This window comes from Athene noctua, chromosome 4 (assembly GCF_965140245.1).
Source record: "Athene noctua chromosome 4, bAthNoc1.hap1.1, whole genome shotgun sequence".
Lineage (NCBI taxonomy): Eukaryota > Metazoa > Chordata > Aves > Strigiformes > Strigidae > Athene > Athene noctua.
The window spans coordinates 14,240,810-14,259,564 of NC_134040.1; the positions used below are offsets into that span (position 1 = coordinate 14,240,810).

Genomic DNA, 18,755 nt, shown 5'->3' on the forward strand with positions numbered 1-18,755 from the left:
ATGGAAAATGCTCAAGGAGGAGGCTATGTTTCCTTTTCCTACACCTGATATTAAGAACAAAAGCCTGAAATCAGAGAAAGCAGAGTGAAAAAGGAAGAAACTATTTTCTAGACTAAAATCTTTCTCCCTTTTCAGCTGATAGCAAAAATATGAAGCTATTCAAAGCTTCAGCTAAAGGTCAAAGTCATCTGACTTTTGTGGTAATTTCCGGTGGGCCAGAAAGTGTGTTAAATGCTCATTTTCTCAGCGTTTCTGTGATTACATCACCATGCTTCTACCTTACTTTCATTTACAAATTGATGATTAACTTTGAGATTAAATTCAACCTTCCCTAGTCAAGCTAAAACTTCCTTTTCTCATCTACTTAGATGGGAATAACCATTCAAAAAAGAAGCTGCTTTCCAGGTTCAATTTCATGCTTCCTCCTTTGGGTTGTGTAGAAATTTGTTCAGAAAAACCAACCCCTTGAAAAATTATCAGTGTATTGAAATAAATGATATCAGAAATGTCCAACATGTTTAAACAGAGGTCGGGAAAGAAGGGGAGAAGAAAGCTACATACTTTATGTCCAGATTTATATTAACTAAGCTAAAACTCACTAATGGTAATGACTCTGTACTTGATCATAACTAGCCACCACAAACTCCTAATTGTCTATTCAGTGGCTTTAATTGTATACATCCATTTTTGGTTTGGGTTTTTTTGGTGTGGTTTTTTTTTTTTCCTGTCAGCTCTGGATGCCGTGACCTGATGTAGGTAGGTAGCTATCTATGGTTTAAATGGGTACCTTTAGTTCCTCTGTCCTACAAAATCATGATTATTGTACTTATCACAATGGTACTGATTCAGTTGAAGTGAATTTTCAATTTTATTCAAAAAGCTTGGAGTCCTTGAAGTAGCAATGCACAAGCATTGTCCTTAAGACATAAACTCATCCACTAAATAATTTTTTCCATCTTTTTATGAACCTCAAGTGCTGTATGTTATTCTCTGGAGTAAAGTTTAAAACCAAATTTTTATATTATCCATTCTGACCCTCTGTATTTCACAGCCCAATATATTACATTATATTATTTTATTCCTTTATGTTCATATATATATGCAGAAAAAATAGAAAAGCAACTTTGCTACACTACTTCCCAGCTAGCCAGTTGCTTATGTTATTTCCTAAACTGATATGTAACTAAGATGTTCAAAACAAATAGCTATGAGACATGAGTACCTACCACATGTTTTTCTTTTCTGAGTTCAGTATCAAGAAGCATGAGATCTTTTAAAATAAGACTGCAAAGGCAGAGCTTAACATCAAAACTAAAACAAAGATTAAAAAAGTGTTAATATCAATCTAAATGAAGGTTATACAAAAGGGTAACACCATGTAATAGCTTCATTTAACCAGTAAATTCTCCTAAAAGCACTGCCCCAAAACAGCAGTCGTCACTTTATTTCCACATTGCCTTCTCTTTCAGATAAAATATATCTACATAAGAGTAAGCAAAACAAATTAGTGCTGTTAACAAAGTTAGGGTTGCAGCTCCCTTTAGAAAAAGGCGAGTTAAATATAGGCATGAGTGTCTACAACAAAGAGAAAACAAGGCTTTAAATTAAACCAGCTATAATAAGAGTGGACATTTAGAAAATATGCTTCATCACTAGTACCTTCCCCAGTTCCCCAGTGGCACAAATACAATTTTCTTTATTCTTGCTAATGAGAATACAGACACATATGTATTCATCTAGGGACACCTTGCCATGGTGCGGCTGAAAAAAAATCAGAGCTGACAGTTCATTTTGATTAGCGGTACCTGCTCATCAGTGGCATGTCCAAGAAAGGAACTGTTTTCCAACAATAAGACTTGAGTAGTTTGCATTAAAACAGAGAGAAGAGACCACTGCCACTTGCTGTTCACAATGCACCTGTTGTGTGACTTGATGTTGCACAGTGCAGGGGACTCCAACCCCAGCTGAGCATGCCACAGGAGGTGTGAACTGAACATAAGAGCCAAAACAAAGGGATCTCCTTGTCCAAACAGTAACATACCTTTTACGAGACAGCTTTTGCCAAAGTTCTGATTCCCCAAATTTCACAAATAACAAACTGACTTTCAATATGTAGCGCGATGTATTATTTTAATTTCCACAGCCGTTTTTTTAGGGTTATAAGCAGATAACCCTGTCTTGATGTGGTGAATGTATGCTTTCAAGCCCAGCCTTTGGTTTACACCAGACCTTTAGTGATCATCCTGAAAACCAGTGGGGCACACTAGGAAATGACCGAACACAAGGGCAGGTTTACTTCTTACCTCTCACACGTTAGCACTTCAGGGAAACTGGTCACCTTGAGGAAGGCTCGAGCCTGAAATCTGTCATCGCTTGTTGTGGAATGTATTGTTGTGGAGGAACTGCAGTCCTCCTTGTCTCCCTGGCTCAGGGATCCCAGGCTGCCTGATGTAGATGTCTCCATGACCTGATTAGGCAGAACTGCCTGCTTTGGATTCTCATGCAGAGATGGATTGGATGAGCCATCTGCCAAAGGCTACAGTCAAAGAACATTTACAAGGTCAAATAATACAACACAATAAGGAGATAAACATCTCATCAATTTGCAGTGTTTGCTTTCAAGTGAAAAATTAAATATATATGGCAAAAGTTTTTACATAGAAATTAAACTTCATCATACTGATAGGTTCCTGCACTGCCCAGAAAGCATTCTTCTGTTGTGGTTATCTACTTGGTGAATGTTTTCTTACTGAGGGGCAGACCTTTCTGGGGTTTTTTCTAATGGCTCCTTGGACAGACCCAACCTCTCCTGACTAAAGTGAAAATTGACTGGATACCACGTAAAGCACTGCAGGTTTCAGAGGGAGCTGAAAGCAGCTGATGTCTTACAGAATAAGCCCTGAGACAATGGACTATAAACAAAGAAACATCCCTATTAAGCAGGTTGGCAGTAAGTTTTCTTCCATTACTTGACTCCACAGTTTACTCTGACATAGAATGATGGTCATTAACTTTTGCAAGTAGAATTTAAATCCTTACCCTAAATTTCTGGTTGATGGGATAGATCACTTTTGCCTTTAATGCAAATGCTGTGACGTTACTGTTCAGAGGAGACTCACTTTCCTGTATGGAAAAGAACAGAGAATCATTGGGAACAGCAGCAGACCTAATGGTTGTTCACTGTAAGTATCACGTGCCCCTTCCGGTTACACAACTTAGAAATTCCTATTGATAACTGTTTATTGACTGTTTCTGCTTTGGCACAAGAAGTCTTCTGTAAGACTCAATCAGAGTATGAAACCCAGAAGAGGGAACTCGGTCATTACCACTGCTCAAAAATACTTTTATTCCTGCAAGGGAAAATGGGCAATAGCTGGTATTCACAAGTTATTCTCATTTCGGGTTTTTCCCTCCCTGTTAGCAGCAACTAAAGATTTCACATGAGAGACTAAATTATCTTAATAATAGAAACTACTAAAGCATAAAATCCACAGATATCATCATGCCCATAAATTCCATCTTTCAACTTAAATAAAGAAACAATAGATTAAACAACACTAGTTGTCATTTTTTCCAGGCAGAACTTTTATAATACCACCCTTACCTATAATCGAGAGAAAATATCAATGTTCTTCCAAAGAACTTTTTATAGATAATGCATTCTTTTCATACAATCTGATATATCACGTAATCTGACTTTCTGCTCCTCCTCTTTCCTAGCCACTGCTTTAGGCACTGAAACAATGGGATAATCAGCTTTGTTTTGTGAGACTATGTATGGCTTAATAAAAGGTTGGCTATAAACAAAAGATAAAATGTTTAAATCTAAGCTTTAGGAGATTTTCTGTTCTAACTTTCTTGGTTTTGTGATATGAAATGGAAGAATCTAATTTGTCAAAACACAATTTTCTTTATATAGATTTTTCTAGGAAATATCAAAGTGCTAATAGAGTCTAAAAATAGAAATGGGAAGAGAAGGGCAAACTACGTCATTCAATAGACTCCTTTATCATTGCACCTTTTCATCTCCATCTCATTTATTTCCAGAAGTAATTTTTGGATTTACTGACAAAGTTAAAAGCACAAGGTCAGGGTGTAAAACACTTGCTCATACCAAACAGTCCCACTGCTGCAGCACATATCCAGGCACAGAAGCCAACAGAGCTATTGCTCTGCAATGGCTGGAGGCAGAGCAGCTGCAGTCCAAAGCCATAAAGCCTTGTCACAGTGTGCTAGAACTAACACATTCTGGTTCTCAGCAGGCATGAGTAATACACAGTTATTATTAATACAGTAATTATGGTATTATTGCAATGTGGAAGGTCCCAGAATGAAAATACCTGTTTTCCTTAAGTGCTCTAACCTAACTAAAAGCATGTTCCACCTATGCTTCTTCATGAACTGGCAATTTGATGCTAGTGACAGCAAAAGCCTCTGGGAATTGGAACAAATTAATAGGAAAAAAAAATTTAGTAGTTAAACAAATAGGTGGGAAAAAGTCCCTTCAAATAACAAGATTACTTCTTAATGTGTAATAAATGAGCTAACGTGTTTGGGAAATGGATATAGTTGTGAACGATCACCCTTAAAACATGTGATCCAATTTCAAAAGAACTGGTACTATGCATAAATTTATATCATTGAATAAACTCTCCCACAGGATTTACACTCCAAAAGAGAATGTAATCCATCTCACTTGTTATGCTGTACTTTAACTCAAACAAAATAACCAGCCATGGTTCGTCACCATTCTTGATCGCAAAACTGAAATGAAGATTAATTACCTGTCAGGATTTAAATCAATGATAAAATGTTTACAATAATGTTTATCTTCTCTTTGTCTTGAAACCTGTCCTTGTTACAAGCTAAGCTCCAGACCAGCTGACTTTAACTGACACTTTCTGCATGTATTTAATTTATCTAGAATGAGTTAGCTGAACTGTACATTTTTTTTAAATGTGCAGTTTAACTCACAACCTTTAGCTTCACCAAGGGTACTCAAATCAGCTTTGGGTGAAAGGCAATGACCTAACTACTACACGGTAGAACTGGTTCTCAAGCTATTTGGAGATTATCACACCAAAAAAGTTATTTGAATTTTTGATTGAGGGTGGGTTAATCTTATAAGCTTATACCTTCTCCTACTTTTCTTTCCAAATTATTTCTCTAATTGTCCTTGAATCCCAGCTCACCACAATGGTGTTTCAGTAGTTGTGGTCATTGAACTCTGCACTGTATCTTCAGCTGGTGCCTGATGGGAGAAATTCCTATGTGAGAAAGCCATTGAAGATGCTGCTGTTTGCAAACATACTCGTTTTACTTCATTTATGATTTCTCCCTCCACTGAGTAGAAGCTTTAGAAGTCGGAGCCTTTAAGGAGGCTTTAGAAAAAAAGTATTAGTTTCAGATTGAACCTGATGTGGGAACTTTGTTACTGTCGAAATCTCTCTAATAAATCTCCTTCTCCAGGAAATCATCCACTATCAACTATCAGCACTGATTTCAGCACTTAAGAACTTTTTCTTATGTCAACAGTGCAGTGTCAATAAGCAGCCTTTTGAAATTCAGGGACAAAACCAAAGAAGCCCCTGTCCAAAAAGAACTCAGGATCCTGATTAAAATATCCAAAGAGATGCCCCCAAGAGAAATGGAATTCATAAGAGGAATGAGTGCCTGAAATGGTTGCATTCATAAGCAGCCATCAACTCCCACTCTCCTTTCACTTTTTCTGAACACTTTTTAAGGGCTCAATTCCAAATCCAGGAAAATTAAGACAGTTTGGACCAGGCCCTGAATGTGCTCATTGCTACATGCAGCAAAATGGACATCCAACAAGAAGAGCAGAGCTTTACCTCCAACACCATTTCCTCTTTTGATGTGTAGGGTTCTGCTTTATTTTTCGGGATTGTGTGCTCTTTTTCATCAGAGTTGAAGCTTTCCAGAAGTCTCTGGGAATCATCCTTCTGAACTTCCGAAAGAAAACAGATAAAATATAACACTGAGATCACGCAGACTCACTGGAAACATCTTTGACAGCAGCCTGGATACATTCATGTTTCTGTCCTGAAAATTATTTCAGTATTAGTTGAAAAATTTAGAAAAATACAGGCTGAAAACTAATGAGAATTTTACCTATTTGAGAAACAATAATTTAATGAACTTGATTTATCAGTGCAGAAGTAGAATTTTAATCTGAAATGTTGTTAGAGGGTGTAAACATGTCAAATCAATCCATCTGTTCTCAAAAGATCTAACTACTAACTATGGAGTCAAGCTCACGGTCTTGAGTTCAAACTTCTCAATTAAAGCAAGTTAATTAAAATTGTCTATAATTGCCTGCAATGAAGAGAACGCCAAGTATTTTTGTTACCCAGCTATGAGAAAAAATTCCTAAATGAAGTTTTATGCGGGAAAGTTTCTGTCAGGAAGAAATAACCATAAGAAAGTGTTCATTCACCATCTTCCTTCCCTGAAAGCATCCTGTATCATTGGCATTTACTTCCCCTAATACACATGCAGAGCCCCTGGTATGGACAAAGACTATGTGGGAACAAAACCTCCTGTACACACTCTTTCCTGTGTACTAGACAGACCAAAAAATAATACTAATGCTGGTCAATACATCCAAACACAGCACTGCAAGGAATTTTTTTTAGTGAAGGAAAAGATGGCAGCCACCCTATCTTGACTACTTTTAAAATTATTTTTCAGTTTTTCAATCCACTGATGGCTTTTTGCTGTAGTCCAATGATATGGCTGCAGCCACTATGCATGTAACTGTCTTATGGAAAGATTATCCTTGAATTATTTAGCCACTTGGTATATAAAGTAGTGCATTTTCACAGAATATGGTGAACTGCCCAGCCTTTGAATAAATTTCATTCCTTATGACTTGCCTCTATCACCTCTCTGAAATTCAGATGCTCAATAATACAGATTATATTCTTGGGTTAGCCTCTAAAACATGGTGAATTGCAGATGCTAGTTTCTAAAAATCTACTTATGACAAAAGAACAGCTACAAGTCTCCCTCAGCAATCTTTTAACTTATTTGTCCCAAACCAGAAGTTCACAAAATTTAGGTTGAGTGACTGAGACTTGTGGAAGTAGCCATGTTGAGTTCACAACAGTACCTCACACCATAGGCACTCCAAAATGAGAATTTGCTTTTCTTGATTTGTTTTCTCCAGTTGTTCATATTCATCCAGTTTTCCTTTTCACTCCTTTATACCTCCAACACTATCATTTTAAAAGCATTTGCATTTTTCTAGGGTTTGTTTTTCCTGATAACATTTCTAATCTCATTGTCTTCCTCTCCATTTTAAGTAATTTGTTATTTTGGCAACTGAAGTGCTATAGAGCTCCCATTTCAGAGCATTAAAAAATGAATGAAACTAAGTCTAACTGTAATTATTGCAACACTTCATCAGGCTAATCTACCAGAATACTATAATGAGACAAGCTCCAACCCAAAGGGCCACAAGAGCCTCCAGGCAACGCTTTAACATGAGAATATTACTGATAGAAATGTATTATGACACACCACGTGGTCTGAAGTTATCATGGTAAAGGTTTCTTCTTAAAACTATCCCAGTGCATCCTATGCACAGACCAACAAACCAGTAAGGCACTTAACTGCATACATTTAAGTCTCACAGATTCAGGCTGAGATCTACAGAACAGTGATTAATCAGGGCCGAGTGACAAATGCTGGTGGCTTATTGTGGTGCTTTGGACTCCAGGTACTTGCCCTGCTCCTGTTGCAAGGATAATTCAGCTGCTTGGGAAGGAACATGGCATACTTAGGTAAACTATCCCTGGTTTTATTTTGGATACAGAAGGCAGTAATATGTGCAGTTCAGTACCTGCCATACACACAACAGGCTTGATCTGTAGCATTGGTGAGGCAGACAGTACAAAGAAGGAACAGGCATAGACAGCCTATGGTAGCCCTGTTTGATTTGGGAAATCAGACACAATCTGCCCACCCTGCAATGTGCTCTGTATGCATCAGCAAGCAGTTTATTTTTCTTTCAAAATAAACAACTCTTTTACCGCAGCAGCATTGATTTTAATGGCATTTAAGCATCTAAATGCATCTGAAGATCCGGGCCAGAGAGAACTGACAGCTTCTATTCCCTATTGACATAAATGACATAAAGCATAAAATTGTACATGGCTATATTTGAGTTGGTAGTGGCAGTACAATAAAGATACCACCTATTAATGCAGGGAAAATGGGAATTGAATCAAAAAGGCTTGCACTTGCACAGGATGCATTGATCCAGCATTTGAAGTGCTTCCATTACTAGGCTAAAGCATGGCTTCAAACAGAGTTTCAATCCTCCTACATAAAAGCAGCGGGGAGCAAGAGGATTTTTCTCTTATGTCATGTTTAATGACGATCAACACTAGCAGATATGCACACACAGCAGAGCTGTTATAGCTGAAAAAAAGCGTGGTTAGAAACCAAACCAAGACCAGACCCCCCACTGCAGGTTAGTGGAATGCTCTGCAGGGTTCCAGATTTCCCAACTGTGCTAGCGCCAACCATTGCTACATCCAGTCAATCCAGCATGATTTGGGATTAAACACAATGGGAGAAAGAAGCACAAGTCGATAACAATTCTCAGAAAAGACATCTGCCCAGTAGCAGTTCTGTGGGTATGTGCTACCTCTGCAATCCTCAAGTTCAAACCAACACTTCATGTAATAGATACGAACCATCCACCACAGCCCTTAAAACAGCAAGACAAGTATGTTATTAACAAAATCACATGCTTTAGAAAACCCTGTTAGTTTTGCATCAAAAAAAACTATAAAATGTGTTCTGTCTCCTTCATTTCTCGGGTATGTATGTATGTGCGTACCCTCAGGGCAAAGTTACTGCTGTGGGTTAGTACTAATACTCTGCTTCTGCTGTCTGTAACATTAACTTTGGAAAAGTTCGCAAAATGCTTTGGAAACTGGATTGTTCTTACTGGTTTTGGATGGAAATTAGTGTTTATTTTCAATTACCTCACAAAGTTTGTGCAAGCCGGGTACACTCTCCATTATCTCCTAAAAAAATAGACAATACAGCCTTGTCCAAGAAGTGATGGCTCCGAGGCAACTAGTGGGTCACCCATGTTAAAACTAGAGGCCAGTAGGGCAATATTTAGAGCATAAATGCGTAAACCGGCCTCTTTTTCGAGTCAGCCCGTTTGTTCCAGTGAATTTTTAACCGAAGCAAGCAGTAAAATCCTTCCCAACAGAGGTGTGTCAAGAACTACGGCGCTCCCCACCGACCACCGAGCTCAGCCCCGCCCGCAGTCACCGCTGCTGCGTTCGCCGCTCGCCCCGCGGCCCGCCCAGCCCCTGGGCCCCCGGCCCTGCGTGGGCAGCCCCGACCGCCCCGCGCCGCGGGCAGGGCCGAGCCGAGCCGGGCCGGGCCGGGCCGAGCCGAGCCGGCGCCGCCGCCCCTCACAGACCGGCCCCGACTCCTCCAAGCTGCTCAGCCCGAGGCAGGCCCGAGCCTCCCCACGGCGGAAGGCAGCGGGGAAGGCCGGCTGCCAGCCCCCCGCCCGCCGGCCCCGCGTACCTCTCTCCGCCGGCGCGGCCCGAGCGCGCAGCGGCAGAGCAAGGCGGCGGCGGCGGCGCCCAGCAACAGCCCCAGCAGGACGGCGGGGGCCAGCAGGGCGGGCAGCGCCTGCAGCGAGCGAGCCCAGAACTGCAGCCCCACAGCCCGCAGGCAGCCCCCGGCCGCCGCCATCGGGCCCGGCCCGGCCCAGTCCGCAGCGAGGAGAGGGAAGGGGAGGGGAGGGCCCGCTGCCCCGGGCCCCTCCGCCGCCCGCGCCCCGCCCGCGCCGCGGTGGGAGGAGACCGATGGCGGATGGATGCGGCGGCGGCTGAGGCCCGGCCTGGCTGCGGGGCAGCGCCTGGAAAGTCTCCGCGGTGCCCTACGCGCCCGCGGAGGGCCCGCCCGTCGCCATGCGGAGGCTGCTGGCCGGGCTGCTGCTGGCGCTGCTCCCGGCGCTGCTCCCCGGTGGGCCGGCCGCGCCCGCCCAGCCCCTCGCCGCGGCCGCCTGGCGTGCCCGGGCCGGGGGCCGCGCCCCGCCGAGCCCCGCGGAGGTGTCCGGGGCGCCGGGCCCGCCCCGGGAGCCCTGCGGTCGGACAGCGGCTGCGGTAAGGCGGCGGGCCCGCGGGGCGCTGCGCGGGTGGCGGAGCCGTGGGCCCGGGGCGGCTGATGGCGGACGAAGGAGAAGGCCGTGTCCGAGGGCGCGGCGAGCCCCCGCGGCGGGGTTTGCTGGAGGAGCGGTGGCCCAGCGGAGCAGCGGCCGCTTCCCAGGCACTTGGGCTGGGGGCAGCGGCCTGAAAACGGCCGAGGGCCGGCGTGGTCGGGCCACCGCAGCCTGCCCCGTGCGGGCAGTGGCTGCGCTGGGCTGCTCTGCCTGAGCAGAGGCGTTCGGTGCGGTTTTGGCCAGTCGCAGCACCCTGGCCCGCTGGAGACAGCCCGCTCTTGGGAACGCCACTAGCGGTTTAGGATACAGCTTTTATGTTTCATTCTTTATCTATCGAGCTCTCTCAGAATGTGTCAACGTAGTTTTCTTTTGGCCGTGTGGAGAATACCTGAGACTGGGGTAGGGGATGGAGCGAGTTACGAACGGTTAGTTTGTGGTGTAAGTACAAGAAGACTAATCAGTAGGAAATAGTGTTGCAGGAAAATAAATTTTAAAAAGAAAACACCAAACAACCCCCTGCCTTATTTTTCCACCAGAAAAATAAATTAATGTAAAACTCTGCTGGCAATATTACTGCATTAATTACCTTTGAAGCATGATGGGAGCGCTGGCCCATAGAATTGGCCCTATTTGCCCCTGCAGAGCCCCTTATGATGCCCTCTGGTATTCTGGACACACTGCAGCAGAGTGCAAGAATTGTGCTCAATATCCAGACTATTATTTTCCAGCGCAGACTCTTGAGAACTGAATGCCAGATAAGGCAGAAGAAAAAACAAGGTTGCTGTAATGTCATTTTTAGTTGACGCACGTGGACATATGAGCACTGTAGATTTTTGTGCATGAGCTGTTGTAAAACCACAGATGAATAAATGCCTAGAGTCTGTGGAAATCAGGAGCCATTTGTACGCTGATTTCTTAGGAATAAAGCTTGTTGGCTAGCAAGCCACATTTTCTGCATGCCTTTCTGCACACTTAGACCACTGTACTTTCATTACAGGTTCATTTACAAAGGAACTGTTGACATTTAACATTCACATATATATACTGATATAATGCATAAGGGTAATATTTGGGATTTATATTTATAAGCAAGATTTATTTCAACATTTAACATAATAGACCATCGTATAGGTGTTTTATGTTTTCATCAGTGTTTTACACTGCTGTCATTACATCCATTTAGTGTACTGGTACACATTTTCTTAATGCAGATAGGGCACTAGACTGCTCTAGAAATACCTGGCAAAGGCTAATTCCCTTTTAACATGAGATTTCTACTGCTGCATATCCATATGGAAATGCATACATATTTGTATATCTCTCTATCCACCAGACAATTTTTTGTTTAAATTTGCCACTGGAGTTTCCTGGTTTTTCTGTGTTCTTTAGATGCTTGGCTACTCAAAAGTCAGGGTCATATAGATTATTTAACCAATGAGAAGAAATTAATAATGGCATTAGAGAATTTTGGCATAACTCAGTTTTTGGTCAAGAATTCTGGAGTGCAGGGAGAGCTGTACAACGAGGTATTTGCAGATAACCTCTAGCAAAGAGCTCGGGGCCTGGGGCCTTCCAGAGCTGCATTCCGGGGCTGCTCAGAGTGTGCTGCATGTTCCCGCTTGTGTTCCTTTCTCTGTCCTTTCTCCTCCACAAGAGCTGCCTCCAATCCCATATGTACTTGTTTCCCAGAGCAGTCACCACTTAAAACCCAGGGCTCCTGGTGCATCCGCATTTGTGATATGTCATGCATTTGCTGTTGTTTTGAGGGAAAGTGCCCTATCTGAAGGGCACACAATGTTAACTAAAGTTACAGTTCTAGCAGTAATCAAACTGATGGCTCCCCTGAGCAGGCAAAGAAAAATGCTCCGAACTTGCTGTACGGCAACAGTGTTACTGACATAAGTCAGTGTTTACCGTTATTCATATTCAATACTTGAGAACAGACCGAAACAGCAAGCGTGGGTCACATCACTCAGTGGACTTAGGAGATCACTGTTAATCAGCCAGTATTCCTAGCTCTGTATTATCTTCTGCAAGGAAGCATTTTTATTAAATGAAATGACTACTACATCCAGGTCAAAACACTGGGCATTAACAATCCTAAAAGACACTGTTTTCTTTTACTGACATTTTAGAGCTGTGATTTTGTAGCAGTCTCTGTGGTCTGGGCACAGGCGGGTTGCTGTCACAGATTGCCTCGTGAGCTGCAGTTTTTAGCCTGTGGTCCCTTTGAAAGGCTCCACGTAATGCTCCAAAGGAAAAATGAATGTAGTATCAGTAGTCTTGAGCATTCAATATGGATGCATTCCTGCTGACTTCTAGTGATTGGATTTTCCTGTGTCCTCATCTGCCTTTGACTATGGCAAAGAAAGATTATTTTATAAGAACAAACTTAATAGCAAACTCTCCTGCTCCACTATTGTGCAGAGGCTCAGCCTCATAATATGAAGTGTAAGTACAGTTTGAGCCCCAAGCCATACTGGGAGACAGCGGAGCCTCATACTGCTTAGCAAGTTGTGGGAGGCCTCTAGAGCCGTGTTGTGTATCTTCTGGTCGTTAATTTTGGGAAAGTCAAGGGTTTGTGGGACAGGGTTCTGTCTAATTGTGAAGCATAAATTCAGCATAAGAGTTCAATATTAGATATTTATGAAAACAGTTCTTTTTTATAATTACCCTCTTCTGTGTTAACTCTAGGTTTATAAAGATAATCTGTGGCTTCAAAAAGAGGTGGGATGTCTGGGAATGACAGGTATGTAACTTTTCTCTTTTCAGTGCTGTCCCAGGGCATGGATGTGAAGGTGGGCAAGGGACTGGAACTGGGCCCTAGTGGGCCAATCAGTGGGACTCTTGGTGCTGGGCCACATGGAAATGTTTGCTCAGAAGTTAGGAATGAGGGTGCTCTCGTCTCCCTAAACAGCTCATCTAGAATGGAGCCCCTGTGAGAAGATACCAGTTCGTATTCTGAATCATTTTCAGGAGGAGCTTTTTTTCCTCATTAAATGTGACATAGGGGAGCACCCTCTGATGCCCAGCATTCCCAGTGTTGTAGAAAGCCTGTATTACTTCAAGCTGATCAAGACCGTGTTCCTTTTCAGAAGCTAATTTAACCTCTGTGCATTTACTGACACTGTTGCAATACCTACTCCTGAAGCTATTTTCAAAAACCTCTGCAGTTACAGTAGCTAATATACTTTGTCCTGGACCAAGAAAGACTCCTAGACGTAGAGGGTCGAGAAGTGTTTCTGGGATGCTAATACTCTTTATAGTAGGTATAAAATATACTTGTCACTAGTCTCATACACTGAGCATTTCCAGTGATAGTTGCCTAATCTGATTGAAATAGGGTACACCAATACTTAGAGAAGTCTCTTAGAGCTTGGAGGAGCTGCATCTGAAGGCTGACAGACTCTTTGTGTACATTTGAGCAAATAACTTAGTTTCTCTTAGAGGCTCTGGTCTTTATTTTCTTTATATGTGTATAATAAATAGCGTGATACCTCACCCAAGTGTGATGGAGATGAGTACCCTGAAAGGTTATGACATCCTCTTACAGCGCATTAACAGGGGCAATGCAATGTCTGAAATAGACACACCCCCCATGGCTGCTGTTCCCCAAGAGATGATTTCATGACATACATTTGCCAAGAAATTACACACTCTGAAGAAGTAATCTAGTGAGATGCCTCTAATTTCTTTGTCCCATGCCATGTCTAATCCACAAATTAATTTATTAATTTAAATATGAAAGCAAATAATTCAGATTTGCTGAGCTTCCTTATTTTGTTCCTATATTCAGTGTTATCCTTGCTGCTCACATCATGCTTTCTGATGGGTTGCGAATTATTAATGTGCAGTCCACTGAGAGAGGAAATGTATGCAGTTTTGAGTTCACAAGAACCTTCTGACACTAAAGCAAAATGGGCAATTTGACGCGCAGTGTCTTACTAGTGGTCTGAAAATAGTGTGGCTAGCAGGACTAAGGAAGTGATGTGTCTTTGAACTTGACACTGGTGAGACCACACCTTGAATACTGGGTTCAGTTTTGGGCTCCTCACTACAAAAGAGACATTGAGGTGCTGGAGCATGTACAAAGAAGAGCAGTGAACCTGGTGAAGAGTCTAAAGAACAAGTCTTTTTGAGGAGTAGCTGAGGCAACTGGGGTTGTCTAGCCTGGAGAAAAGGAGACTCATGGAAGTCTTTATTGCTCTCTACAGCTACCTGAAAGGAGGTGAGTGTCAGTCTCTTTTCCCAAGAAACAAGTGATAGGACAAGAGGAAGCAGCCTCAAGCTGTGCCAGGGGAGGTTTAAAATAGATATTAGGAAAAATTCCTTCACTTGAAAGGGCCATCAAGCACTGGAACAGGCTGCTCAGGGAAGTAGTTGAATCACCATCCCTGGAGGTACTGAAAAGACATGTAGATATGACACTTAGGGACGTGGTTTAGTGGACTTGGAAGTGTTAGGTTTATGGTTCGATTTGATCTTACGGGTCTACCTAGATGATTCTATGTAACTGCCATTTTGTTAGTAGGTAAATACATGTGTTAAATGAGGGGCTGCTGCAAATACTGAATTGTATGCTAGATTTTATAACTAAGAATTGTTCTATTCTAATAAGCATGAATTTTTAACATATTTAAAGCTAAGTTTTTAGTGGTTTGCTTAATCAGGGTACTAGACTTATTTCTTACTAAAGAAGTTATCAGTGAAAGCAACAAGATCAGAACTTCTGCATAAAACCTTTGTCATTGAAAATGGCAGTGTGCTGAAGTAAAACGGTTTGTGGCAGCACACTGATCTCAGGGGCTTGTGTTGGAAGCTTTTTTGAGTTGTTTCTGGATAAGATGAGAAAAAGCAATCCCAGAATAGCCCTGTGATTGGGAAACACAATGGATTTTGAGTTATGTTCAAGTCTGCTCTGACTTACTCAAAACAGGCCAGGAAAGTAGATTCATTTTGTCTTGTTGATGCCCATAGTTTCTTTGACTTTGTAACAAGAAAAGCTAATGGCAACATTCAAAACTGAAATACAGTAAATTACTACCTTTGCTGTTCATTGTTGTGTGTAATTGAAAGGCACTTCAAATTGGATCTTGTATCCTGGCTGGTTTTCAGGACAGGGAATAATTCAGAACAACAGCAAAAAAAAAAAAATGGTAAGCAAGTACATTTAACTCTTTTCTTCACCACTGAAATAAAACATGATTATTCAGAGCTTTTCTAAATTCTAGGGGAAAGCAAATCAGACTGCAGATATGAGACTTGAAATATGCAGCCCTTGAGAGCTAAAAATCAGAATGACTGTCTTAGAATTGTTTTTTTTCCTCTCAGTGTCAGGTAATTTTAAATTCTGAACTTGACATTTCACAAACTTGTCAGAATCTTCACTTCCCTACTATAATTTGGCAGGTTAGGCTGCATTGTAAAGGTACAGGTGCCTTAAGGACATAGTGGAGTCTTTGCTGCAAACCTATTGTAAGACTATTTTAATTGCCCTGGGCAAGAATAACCTTCACCTTAACTTCTATCAAGAACAAGTTAGGCACTATAGTGTTATACCTACCCATCTAATGGTGGTCCATCTGTGCCCCTACCATATTAAGGACTCAGCCCATTTAGTCCAGTGGTAAAGGCTCATGCTTTAGCACTGAAGGACCCTGTTGTTACACAAAACTAGTTTCTTAGCAAAGGACAGTATACTGACCACAAAGATAGGACAGTTTCTTTTCTTAGATACCCATCCTTCCACCCTCGGCTGGTATGAACACAGACCCACTGTTGCCACAGTCTCAACACTGTAGGTGCATTGTGTGCCAGGTCATATCCTCTCTCCGTTTGCACACCCTGAGCAGCAAGCGAAGGGAGTGAGAGCTGGGAGTGGGGAGCTCTCCTTCTTAAGTGTATTGCTTGTGTCTTGAGTGTGGATGCTAGAGGTCCAAAAGAGCAAAAGATCACCACCCAAAGCAGTAGTGCACAAAGCTGAGGAGTGGCAGATGACTGCCTGGGGAGAACAGCAAAGAAAATTGAACAGCATTAAATAGCAGAGACTGTTCTGATCAACTGTGCATTTGTCATTTCATGTTGTTGTGGCACTGTACATATGTGGGACTGAGTGAATGCTATAGTAACATGAATAGTAAAATCTTACACCAATCTTCCAGCTGTTTCAGCTATATTGATACTTATTTTCATGTTTTTGTTTTGTAATTCATTACAAAGCAGACCTAGCAACACTGTAATTAGCTAGGAATATGCAGTTTAAGATAGGGTTCTGGCATATCTGTTTATATTGGGTTTATGGAGGATTCAATCATGGGAAAACATTTTAGTAATGTTTTAATTAAAAGTGATATAAAATATTTAACAATTTGATAACACATTGTAAAAATGTGGAATACATAATAAAGGAAAACTAAACAAAATTTCATTTTAAAAATGGTGATCTTGTCTCACATCTCAAAGTGAAATTACTGCCTTTCTTTGATGAACTGTTTCACTTGGCATTTTCAGAGATGTTTGCAGGAAAGCCCCAGATTAAGCCTCATGCTCTACTGGTTTGCTGTCTGGGAAATGTTTTGGCCTGAGGCGCTGTACTCTGGGAGTGCCTGGTGGCAGCCTGGCAAACTCAGCAGAGAGGGGATTGTTTGGGCTGTGTGTAAACCTGAAAATGTTCCCCTGCTTTGCAGTTTCCCTTTCAAAAAGGCGTGGGAATAGTTTCCATTTAGAAACTAGTGGAAATGAAGACTGTGCAGCTCTTATAATGGCTTTTCTGAAAACAGCCAGAAAAACTGCAGAGATTGAAGCAGTAAGAAGAAAAGAGAGTGGAAGGAACGCAGAGACCAGAGTGTTGGTATCAGAATTGAGATGCATCTCTGAAGAGGCACTGATAATGGTGCACTCGCACTTCTGAGCAGCAGAAAGAAATCCAAAAGAAAGCTCAATGCTTGTTAGTGACAGGCCTCAGAAGTCAAGTATTAGTATTTTCCAACCACACATGAATCTGTTAAAACAATTTCAGAACAGAAATCTAGAATAGACGTGAAAACCACAGAATGTGTTGTGCCCGTACCATCCTTTCTCAGATAGTCAGTGTCCAGCTTTTCAAGCAGTCATTAGCCATCTGCAATCCACGTAGGACCTTATCTGAAAAGAGACAGCAGAATTGATAAATACAGTTATGTTGTCTTGATGTTAAGATTATGCAGCAAGTTATGTGGCAAAGCAGTTGTGTTGCAGGTCAACTGCACTGAGCTGTATAATGCTCTAGTGACATGTGGATAAGGAAAAATTTGTTTAACTGACAGTCAATACTACAAAAAATAATGGGATAGAAAAGTGCTGCTTTACTGGCAAGGGAAACCAGGGTATTATAAAACAGCCTATATTGTTAAAAATTAATGGGAAGGATGAGAAAAAATACGGAGGAAGGCAGTGGCACGTGTTGATGTATGGACATCTATCACACTGATTGAATCTATTTAGAGCAAAACTTTCCATTGAGTGCTGGGAAGATACAAGTGAATTTGCAGAAGTATCCTTGTAATCATCATCAGTGTTGAGGCTGCTTAACATAATGTCAAGAACCTGCAAAATCCCCAACCTCCAATTACTGGTGATGGAACAGCCAAATAACATGCTTGGAGACTTCTGCTGGGAACTCGGCACATTATCTTCAGGATTGTAAGTGATAACAAAGCACGACTTGAAAATGGACTCATCTGTGTAATTAGTAATCCAGATATTTATTCAGAGTCAAAGAACATGATCAGTTAATTAAATTGGTTACTGTAAACTTGATACTCTCCAGAGGGGAGTATCAGGATTTGCTGTCACATGAAAAGTGCAGTTGGATGTGCTGATGGAGATGTCATGCTGCAGAGGGCACAAGAACAAAAGATGTTTTATGAAGCAATTACCCCCTTCTTGTTGACTGACCTCCCTCATCCAAAATTCAGAAGGAAATGGTCTGCTAAATAAGAAGCACTTTCAAGGCAGCAGTTGCTCAACCCAGCCCACACATTTTGCCATTTTGACTTCTGACTTTTATGAAGCCCTACAAAGGAGCTCCGTGTTTCTGTTTACTATAAAGTAGAGTGCATCTCCTGCAGTCTAGCAAGAAAAGAAAAAGGAGAATTGGTGCTCCACCTCCATAGGAATGGGATGGCAATTGCATTAATATGTGAGAGACATAACAAATATAAAATGAATCTTTTTCAGTGTTTGGATATATCTATACAAGACTGCAGAGAGGCTTGGTTCAGTTGTCAGAACATAGGTTTAGAGCCATTGTAGGTGAGATATAGTATGATATTTGGATCTGCTGGGCAGTACAATGGCCAGGTGGGCTCAGAGTGGCAACTAATAGGTCTGTACTGGAACTTAGTTCAGCACTGGTGTCATCCTGAGTGATTGGGGCTGTTGCTTAGTCTTGAAACAGAAGTATGCCATGCATGGCTGCCCTGAAAAAATTCCAGCCCCAGAGATACACAGACATTTGGTATTGTAATTATACATATTACTGTTCTCACCAAGTTTA

At 41.8% G+C, this 18,755-nt stretch overlaps 2 protein-coding genes across 10 annotated transcripts in view; one reads left to right on the forward strand and one right to left on the reverse strand.

Moving 5' to 3' along the window:
* EVC (EvC ciliary complex subunit 1) overlaps positions 1–9,764 on the reverse strand; it is a 57,528-nt gene extending 47,764 nt beyond the window's left edge. For all 5 annotated transcript variants that reach the window (XM_074904509.1, XM_074904510.1, XM_074904508.1 and 2 more), the window contains exons 1-5: positions 9,580–9,764; positions 5,853–5,963; positions 3,040–3,123; positions 2,304–2,536; positions 1,227–1,311 (exon numbers count right to left, since the gene is read on the reverse strand). In XM_074904509.1, coding sequence (XP_074760610.1) covers positions 1,227–1,311; positions 2,304–2,536; positions 3,040–3,123; positions 5,853–5,963; positions 9,580–9,750 — 684 coding nt within the window. In that variant the 5' untranslated portion in view covers positions 9,751–9,764. The remainder of the gene's footprint in view (positions 1–1,226; positions 1,312–2,303; positions 2,537–3,039; positions 3,124–5,852; positions 5,964–9,579) is intronic.
* Positions 9,765–9,838: 74 nt separating this feature from the next.
* EVC2 (EvC ciliary complex subunit 2) overlaps positions 9,839–18,755 on the forward strand; it is a 77,655-nt gene continuing 68,738 nt past the window's right edge. For 3 of the 5 annotated variants that reach the window (XM_074904501.1, XM_074904502.1, XM_074904503.1), the window contains exons 1-2: positions 9,839–10,163; positions 12,914–12,968. In XM_074904501.1, coding sequence (XP_074760602.1) covers positions 9,969–10,163; positions 12,914–12,968 — 250 coding nt within the window. In that variant the 5' untranslated portion in view covers positions 9,839–9,968. The other 2 variants (XM_074904504.1, XM_074904506.1) reach the window with 2 other exon arrangements.